Source organism: Sardina pilchardus, chromosome 10 (assembly GCF_963854185.1).
Source record: "Sardina pilchardus chromosome 10, fSarPil1.1, whole genome shotgun sequence".
NCBI lineage: Eukaryota > Metazoa > Chordata > Actinopteri > Clupeiformes > Clupeidae > Sardina > Sardina pilchardus.
The window spans coordinates 33,564,493-33,574,492 of record NC_085003.1 but is presented as its reverse complement, the minus strand read 5'-3'; the positions used below and the strand labels follow the sequence as shown (position 1 = coordinate 33,574,492).

Genomic DNA, 10,000 nt, shown 5'->3' with positions numbered 1-10,000 from the left:
GCGGACGGTGTTGAGGATAGTGATGGTGGTGGTGGTTTTGAGGATAGTGATGGTGGTGTTGATAATGGTGTTGAGATAGTGATGGTGGTGGTGGTGGTGTTGATAATGTTGTTGATGACGGTGTTGAGGATAGTGATGATGATGGTGGTTTTGAGGATAGTGACGGTGGTGTTGATAATGGTGTTGAGATAGTGATGGTGGTGGTGGTGGTGTTGATAATGTTGTTGATGACGGTGTTGAGGATAGTGATGGTGGTGTTGATAATGGTGTTGATAATGGTGTTGAGGATAGTGATGGCAGTGGCGGTGTTGATGGTGTTGAGATAGTGATGATGGTGGTAGTGGTGTTGATAATGGTGTTGATGACGGTGTTGAGGATAGTGATGATGTGGTGTTGCGGACTCACCTGACGTAGAGGGAGATGGGCACGACGGTGTTGAGGATGATGATGTAGGACCAGAAGGTGAGGAAGCCGGAGTAGACGGAGTTGCCCCGCCCCCAGCGCAGCGACGCCCAGAAGGCTCCGCCCACCTGCACCTCCCAGATGGTGTTGCCCAGCGCCAGGATGATGCCCATGCAGACCAGGAAGCTGAAGATCTGGAGACCACAATCATCATCATCACCATCATCATCCTCATCATCACCATCATCATCATCATCATCATCATCATCACCATCATCATCATCGCCACCATCATCATCATCACCATCATCATCATCATCACCACCATCATCATCATCACCATCATCAACGCTAGGATCATCATCGCTATCTTGAAGCCACCGGCACTGATTTATTCATCTATTTACTCCAAATGACTTAATTCATTAAAAGCTGAGGAGTTGGATAACATTTCTCATGCTCTGTTGGAGGGTGTGTGTGGGGAGTGTTAGAGAATTCACACCCACACATACACTCTTCTCTCTCTCTCTCTCTCTCTCTCTCTCTCTCTCTCTCTCTCTCTCTCTCTCTCTCTCTCTCTCTCAGTCTTCTCTGTCTCATGTTCTTTCTATCTCTCTATGTCACACAAACACACACACATTTGTACACACATTTTCACACACACACACACACACTCTCACACAGACATTTGCAAGTTGTGCGCTTAGTCACAGGACAACCAGGCTGGGCAGAAAAAGCAGCAGCAGCAGGTCAGCTGTCAAGTAGTCTATGATGGTCCTCTTAAACACACACACACACACACACACACACACACACACACACACACACATACTCACCCATAGCACCAATGTGTTCATCAGTTTGTCTATGCTGGTCCTCTTGAAGGTGCTCCTCCCACAGTTCTGCATCAGCTTGGTTTGGGGTCCTGAACACACACACACACACATGCACACACACACACACACACACACACACATAAAGGCCGGAGAGTCAGAGGGATGAATGTGAGTGGGACATACCGGGCGAACATCACCAGGTCAAAGTACCAGTCGGTGTTCGAGTGTGTATGTGTGTGTGTGTGTGTGTGTGTGTGTGTGTGTGTGTGTGTGTGTGTCAGACGTACCAGCAAACAGCACCAGGCCGAAGCACCAGTCGGTGTTCCTGAGGACACACCCCCTCAGCAGCATGCGCTCGTTGTCCAGTGGGTGCTTGCTGCCGCTCCACAGCAGCGTCCCCGTGAAGCGGTCCAGCTTGTTATTGGGCGGCTCACACAGCACCTCACCTGTGGAGGGACACGGGGGCCGCTAGCCGTTAGCCGTTAGCCTGACAACTGACCAGAGGGACAGGGGGCCGCTAGCCGTTAGCCGTTAGCCGTTAGCCTGACAACTGACCAGAGGGACAGGGAGCCGTTAGCCGTTAGCCGTTAGCCGTTAGCCTGACAACTGACCAGAGGGAAAGGGAGCCGTTAGCCGTTAGCCGTTAGCCTGACAACTGACCAGAGGGACAGGGAGCTGTTAGCCGTTAGCCTGACAACTGACCAGAGGGACAGGGAACCGTTAGCCGTTAGCCTGACAACTGACCAGAGGGACCGAGGGCCGTTAGCTATTAGCTGTTAGCCCATTTCCCTCTCTCCAGCAGAAACATGCTCACATTAGCCTCCTGTGCAACACTAATCGTAATTGTACTGCTTCCAAAATAGACATGAGTGCCACGCACAAACTCTAGCATGGCACCGAGCAAGCACTCAAAACACCACCATGGCACCTCAAACTCCACCATGACACCTCAAACTCCACCATGGCACCTCAACACTCCACCATAGCACCTCAAAACTCCACCATAGCACCTCAAAACTCCACCATAGCACCTCAAAACTCCACCATAGCACCTCAAAACTCTACAATAGCACCTCAACACTCCGCCATGACACCACAAAAAATTCTACCATAACACCCCAAAACTCCACCATTGTACCTCATAGCACCTCAGAACTCTACCATAGCACCTCAAAACTCCACCATAGCACCTCAGAACTCTACCGTAGTACCTAATAGCACCTCAAAACTCCACCATAGCACCTCAAAACTCCACCATAGCACTCAGAACTCTACCGTAGTACATAGCATCTCAAAACTCCACCATAGCACCTCAGAACTCTACCGTAGTACATAGCATCTCAAAACTCCACCACAGCACCTCAGAACTCCACCATAGCACCTCAAAACTCCACCATAGCACCTCAGAACTCTACCATAGTACCTCATAGCACCTCAAAACTCCACCATAGCACCTCAAAACTCTACCAAAGTTCCGTGCCAGCTCTGGATGGCAAAACACATTTTGATGGCCACTCAAAAGGAGTGCTTAAGAAAACATGTTACCGTCAAACTGGGCAAGTTTGGAGATATCCGTTCCCAGGTCTGAAGTCACAGTCAGGGCCTGCCGGACTTTTAGATTGGTTTCCCTGTCCGGAGAAACACAAGGGAAGAAGCAGACAAAGAGGATGTGATCAGCTGTGCAGGGGTGCAGGGGCGGAGCTACGTTTTACACCACAGATCATCAGAGTCAGAGGTGTAAGAGTGTGTGCTGAACACTGAGGTCCAGTGCACTGCTCTACAGCTATTTGGTATTGTTGTTGTTATTGTTGTTGTTGTTGTTATTTGTGTGTGCTGAACACTGAGGTCCACTGCACTGCTCTCTCTGCGTCTCACCCGTCCAGCTCTGCCGTCTCGATGTAGCACAGGCCATACGGCTCACTACTGGACAACAGGAGGAGGTCAGCCTGGGAGGGGGGGGGGAGAGGGAGAGAGATCATGTGTGTGTGGATGTGTGAGAGAGATTGAGTAGAGTGAAAGTAAGAGTGAAGAGAGGAAGAGAGAGAAGAGAGAGAATAAATGAAGAGAGAGAGACAAAAGAGAAGAGAGAGGGCGATTTCGTCAGGGACAATAAATCATGCACTGCACTCTGGGAGACCCCTGATGCATTAGAGAAACCCCCAACACACACATGCACACACACACACACTCACATACACATACTGTCCATGCACACACATGCACATACACACACACACACACACACACACACACACACACACACACACACACACACACACACACACACACACACACATGCACATACATGCACACACATGCACATACACACACACATACACAAATACATGCACACACACGCACATGCACACGCTCACACTCAACATCACCACACAATTCACAGGGGAGCCAGTGTGCACATAACCCCCCCCCACACACACACACACACACACTCATACGCTTACACACACACATAAAGCCCTTTGTATCCCCTCGAGCGACAGACATCAACTTACAGAGACAAACTGATTATTCTCCAGCTTGATGATGTCTCCCACGCGAACATTCATCCACTTCTCATTCTGCAGCCTAAAACACACACACACACACACACACACACACACACAAACACACACACACACACACACACACACACACACACACACACACACACACACACACACACACACACACAAACACGTTAGAGGAGAAGCTACTTGTGCTACTCCTTTCCTCTCTTCTCCGTTCAGGTGAATGAGGGATGAGAAAATGAAAGAGACAGAAAGAACAAAGGAAGACAAAAGAGGAGGAGTGTGTGATGAAGAGGAGGAGTGTGTGATGAAGAGGAGTGTGTGATGAAGAGGAGGAAGAGTGTGTGAGGAAGAGGAGGAGTGTGTGAGGAGGAGGAAGAGTGTGTGAGGAAGAGGAGGAGTGTGTGAGGAGGAGGAAGAGTGTGTGAGGAAGAGGAGGAGTGTGTGAGGAAGAGGAGGAGTGTGTGATGAAGAGGAGGAGTGTGTGAGGTACTGACTTTCCCTGGATGAGGACCTGAGACTGGCGGTTGTTGACCTGCTGGTCACTCTTGTGGCGAAACTGCAACCAAGAACATACCAGTTACTGCCCGTCAACGTCACCTCAACTCACACATACATTTATACACACACACACACACACACACACACACACACACACACACACACACACACCAGTTACTGCCCATCAAGCTCATCTCAGCACACACGCACAACCTTGGCACACACACATTTACAAACACCAGCACACATGGTAGCACATACAGGGTGCTGATTTGAAGAGGCCCAGGGCCTGCTGCTAGCACTTGATGCTAATTTGCATTCTCCAACACGGCCCATAGGGGGCGACCACACAGGCAACTGGTTATGGCATTACATAAAGTAGCTCACAGGGTCTTAAGTGGTGTAGAGCTGCTGAATATAGAGTTGAAATGGAGTTAAACTAGAGTAAGGCTAGAGTTAAAATGGAGTTAAACTAGAGTAAGGCTAGAGTTAAAATGGAGTTAAACTGGAGTAAGGCTAGAGTTAAAATGGAGTTAAACTGGATTCAAACTGACTGCGTGACTCACATAGTCGTCCGTGGCGTCTTTGACGGCGGAGATGGTCAGCACCATCACCAGGGGCACTATGGTGGTGAACCAGGACAGCGAGGAGATCTCTGGAATCAGCTGCGGAGACAAGAGACGCCATTACTCAAGCTCTAGAACAAGAGACGCCATTACTCAAGCTCCGGAACAGGAGACGCTATTACTCAAGCTCCGGAACACTCTCCTCTCTACTCCTGAGTGCACTCTCCTCTCTACTCTCCTCTCTACTCCTGAGTACACTCTACTCTCCTCTCTACTCTCCTCTCTACTCCTGAGTACACTCTCCTCTCTACTCTCCTCTCTACTCTCCTCTCTACTCCTGAAGTACACTAGAGCACTTGTGTACTAGTGTAGTAAAAATAACTAGTGTTGCTGTACCCATGCTGTACCCATGTAGTAACCATGCTGTACCCATGCTATACCCATGCTGTACCCATACTGTGCCCCTGCTGTACCCATGCTGTGCCCATGTAGTCGGCTGTACCCATGCTGTGCCCCTGCTGTACCCATGCTGTGCCCATGTAGTCGGCTGTACCCATGCTGTGCCCATGCTGTACCCATGCTGCACCCATGTGGGCTGTACCCATGCTGTACCCATGTTGTGCCCATGCTGTGCCCATGCTGTACCCATGCTGTACCCATGTGGGCTGTGCCCATGCTGTACCCATGCTGTACCCATGCTGTACCCATGCTGTGCCCATGTACCCATGCTGTACCCATGCTGTACCCATGCTGTATCCATGCTGTACCCATGCTGTACCCATGCTGTACCCATGCTGTGCCCATGTACCCATGCTGTACCCATGCTGTACCCATGCTGTACCCATGCTGTGCCCATGTGGGCTGTTCCTGTGGGTGGTCACCTGCAGTATCAGCAGCACTACAAAGTAGGCGTTGGCCACCCGCTGGGACTGCTCGAACAGGTTGATGGGCAGGAAGGTGAAGATGTTGTACTTTGAGGTTTTGATTCGGTTGTCCTGTGCAGACGAGACAATAACAAAATACCCCCTGCATAGTTACACTGAGGTTACCGACGTGACCCCTGCACTGTAACACTGAGGTTACTGGTCTCACCCCTGCACTGTAACACTGAGGTTACTGGTCTCACCCCTGCACTGTAACACTGAGGTTACTGGTCTCACCCCTGCACTGTAACACTGAGGTTACTGGTCTCACCCCTGCACTGTTACACTGAGGTTACTGGCGTCACCCCTGCACTGTTACTGGCGTCACCCCTGCACTGTTACTGACGTCACCCCTGCACTGTAACACTGAGGTTACTGACGTCACCCCTGCAATGTTACACTGAGGTTACTGACGTCACCCCTGCACTGTTACTGACGTCACCCCTGCAATGTTACACTGAGGTTACTGACGTCACCCCTGCACTGAAACACTGAGGTTACTGACGTCACCCCTGCACTGTAACACTGAGGTTACTGACGTCACCCCTGCACTGTTACTGATGTCACCCCTGCACTGTAACACTGAGGTTACTGGTGTCACCCCTGCACCTCGACTCCCTCTGTGAGGTAAGTTATGGGGAGAGATTTTGCCCATCAACGCTCTTGTGAGGCTAATAATGGGCATACCAGCTGACATGATCAGTTCTCACATGCAACTTTACAGAGCCAGGAAACACAGGCACACACAGACACAGGCACACACAGACACACAGACACACACACACACACACACACACACACACACACACACACACACACACACACACACACACGTATCAGATGTGCTCACCCATAACAGATGTGTTCTCCAGCTTGACTAAAACAAACGTTCTGCCACTGTGTCTGAGATGACGTTGACCCTTTCTGGGCGTACTGTATTCACACACCCACACAACAACCACACACACACACACACCCACACACACCCACACACACACACACAAACACCCACACACACACACACACACACACACACAAACACAAACACCCACACACACACACACACACACACACACACACACACACACACACACACACACACACATACGATATTCACCCACTGCTGCATAAGATCACAAATGGCTCCTCATTAAGTCCTTTACCTGTCGCTATTCGCTTAACTGGCCTCACAACTGCAGCATCGTCTTTTCTGGCTCTGATTCTACTGGAAGACGAAATAATGCTGCTTTTCTCTCCCTCTAGACTCTATAGTATGGCATAGGCCACTTGTGTGTGTGTTTGGTGGGGATGGTGCGTTAGATATGGCATAGGCCACTCATGTGTGTTTGGTGGTGATGGTGCGTTAGATATGGCATAGTCATGTGTGTGTTTGGTGGCGATGGTGCGTTAGATATGGCATAGTCATGTGTGTGTTTGGTGGCGATGGTGCGTTAGATATGGCATAGTCATGTGTGTGTTTGGTGGTGATGGTGCGTTAGATATGGCATAGTCATGTGTGTGTTTGGTGGTGATGGTGCGTTAGATATGGCATAGGCCACTCTACACTCTTACATTGTAGTGTATGTTGTGTGCGGTGTTTTAAGCTGCTGGGACCTTGAATTTCCCCTTGGGGATCAATAAAGTATCCATCTATCTATCTGGGCGTATCTGGTGGTAATGGTGCGTTAGATTTTTTTGTCGTTGCACAACTGTTGCCTCATTATTGAATGATGAAGGATGAGTCACAATGTACACTGCCAATGCTGTGTACTCACACACACACACACACACACACACACACACACAGACACACACACACAGACACAGCTGTAATGTACTCACTGCGTAGGAGAACTTCTCATTGTAAACTCGGTCATTGGCTCTGACATGCCTCTCTTCTTCTACGCAACCTGGGAAAGAAGGAGGAATATAACTACCCAACCTGGGCTATAACTACCCAACATGGGGAAGGAGAGCAGGAATATAACTACCCAACCTGGGCTATAACTACCCAACATGGGGAAGGAGAGCAGGAATATAACTACCCAACCTGGGCTATAACTACCCAACATGGGGAAGGAGAGCAGGAATATAACTACCCAACCTGGGCTATAACTACCCAACCTGGGGAAGGAGAGGAGAAATTTAACATTGACATAAATTCCAATATTCAACATGAAATGCCCATGCCCATGCCCTGATGAAGGCCCCAGCCGCTACGCGTGGGCATTTTTAGGTCCATGTTGGACATGTCAGTTTAATAAAGACATTTTAAAAATCATTTGGAGTGCCTTGGTTGTGGAGAAATTCTCCTTTTCTACACATTCAACATGAAATATGGCAAAATATATTCAACATTAAATACTAGTAGACAGGTCAAAATCCAACTCGAATTAACATCAAATACTCACATAGATGCTAAACATGAAATGCTGACAAATATAAAAATATATCCAAATGTCCTCGATCTACTCAGAGGGAGACCAGTACAGTCATTACTATAGCAGCCCAATAATCTCACACAGTCATTACTATAGCAGGCCAATAATCTCACACAAAGTCATTACTATAGCAGCCCAATAATCTCACACAGTCATTACTATAGCAGTCCAATAATCTCACACAGTCATTACTATAGCAGCCCAATAATCTCACACAGTCATTACTATAGCAGTCCAATAATCTCACACAGTCATTACTATAGCAGTCCAATAATCTCACACAGTCATTACTATAGCAGTCCAATAATCTCACACAGTCATTACTATAGCAGTCCAATAATCTCACACAGTCATTACTATAGCAGCCCAATAATCTCACACAGTCATTACTAATGCAGCCCAGTAATCTCACACAGTCATTACTATCCACGATATTCCGCAGCCAACAATGGGGGTCGCCATGACACCGAGACGGTTTTCTATTTCCGGCGAAGCTGCATTGTATCTGTTTTAACGTGACGGTTTACGGTGCTTAACATATCATAACGCATATAAAAGTAAACGTTTCTATTTTATATCGGTTATATATGATGTAGTATATACATGCTGAGGGCAGAATTGTCAACATTTCGAAAGACATCTAAGTTGAGGCATAATCTAGTTAGCTACGGAGAACGCACATGTTAACAGAATGAACGGAAGTTGAAAACAGTATCGTAACCATCGCAACGATACATATTTCCGGGTTAAGGAAAGAGGTGGATAGCAGCCCAATACTTCCCTCTGTGACCTGACTGGGCTTCAGGTATCAAATCTCCATTCATAGTTTTCATCCAAACCCATAATATCATTACTATAGTCATTACTATAGCCGCTCAAACCCATCATATCATTACTATAGTCATCGCTATAGCCGCTCAAACCCATAATATCATTACTATAGTCATTACTATAGCCGCTCAAACCCATATCAAACACCGCACACACCAGATCATTGGCTCCGTGTAAACGAGGAGAACAGATGCTGTCCGCACCCATACCCCTGGAAGTGCCCCCTACCCCTGGTCATAGTGCCCAGTGGTAGAGCGTCATCTCCATGGTCATACTGCCCAGTGGTAGAGCGTCATCTCCATGGTGATAATGCCCAGTGATAGAGAGTCATCTCCATGATGATACTGCCCAGTGGTAGAGCGTCATCTCCATGGTGATACTGCCCAGTGATAGAGAGTCATCTCTATGATGATACTGCCCAGTGGTAGAGTGTCATCTCCATGGTGATACTGCCCAGTGGTAGAGCGTCATCTCCATGGTAATACTGCCCAGTGGTAGAGCGTCATCTCCAAGACGTGTGACGTCTGGACAAGAGCGTCAGTTTCAGCTCCATAATGTGTGATGTCATCTACCTTGTTTCCTGCGTGGCGTGTGATGTCATTTCCTGCGTAATGTGTGAGGTCCTCTACCTTGTTTCCTGCGTGGTGTGTGATGTCATTTCCTGCGTAATATGTGAGGTCATCTACCTTGTTTCCTGCGTGGCGTGTGATGTCATTTCCTGCGTAATGTGTGAGGTCATCTACCTTGTTTCCTGCGTGGCGTGTGATGTCATTTCCTGCGTAATGTGTGAGGTCATCTACCTTGTTTCCTGCGTGGCGTCCAGCCTCCTCTCCACGGCACTAACGTCCTCAGCCATCTCGCCGCCATCGCCCGGCCACACCGCACTCATTCTTACGCCACACACACACACACACACAGTTAAGCGGTCAGTACCTCACTGGACACAGACACACCCCCGCTACACCCCCACAC

The 10,000-nt window shown here is 48.6% G+C and overlaps 1 protein-coding gene across 5 annotated transcripts in view; it reads right to left on the bottom strand.

Annotated features, from left to right (window-relative positions):
- Nucleotides 1-10,000, bottom strand: part of atp8b4 (ATPase phospholipid transporting 8B4) — a 37,467-nt gene that overhangs the window by 20,401 nt on the left and 7,066 nt on the right. For 4 of the 5 annotated variants that reach the window (XM_062548039.1, XM_062548038.1, XM_062548042.1 and 1 more), the window contains 11 exons: nt 9,829-9,918; nt 7,599-7,666; nt 5,715-5,828; nt 4,834-4,932; nt 4,264-4,325; nt 3,752-3,824; nt 3,114-3,184; nt 2,784-2,866; nt 1,526-1,684; nt 1,239-1,327; nt 406-596 (listed from right to left, as the gene is read on the bottom strand). In XM_062548039.1, the coding sequence (XP_062404023.1) occupies nt 406-596; nt 1,239-1,327; nt 1,526-1,684; nt 2,784-2,866; nt 3,114-3,184; nt 3,752-3,824; nt 4,264-4,325; nt 4,834-4,932; nt 5,715-5,828; nt 7,599-7,666; nt 9,829-9,895 (1,076 nt within the window). In that variant the 5' untranslated portion in view covers nt 9,896-9,918. Of the gene's footprint in view, nt 1-405; nt 597-1,238; nt 1,328-1,525; nt 1,685-2,783; nt 2,867-3,113; nt 3,185-3,751; nt 3,825-4,263; nt 4,326-4,833; nt 4,933-5,714; nt 5,829-7,598; nt 7,667-9,828; nt 9,919-10,000 lie in introns of those variants that run through there. The other variant, XM_062548041.1, reaches the window with a different exon arrangement.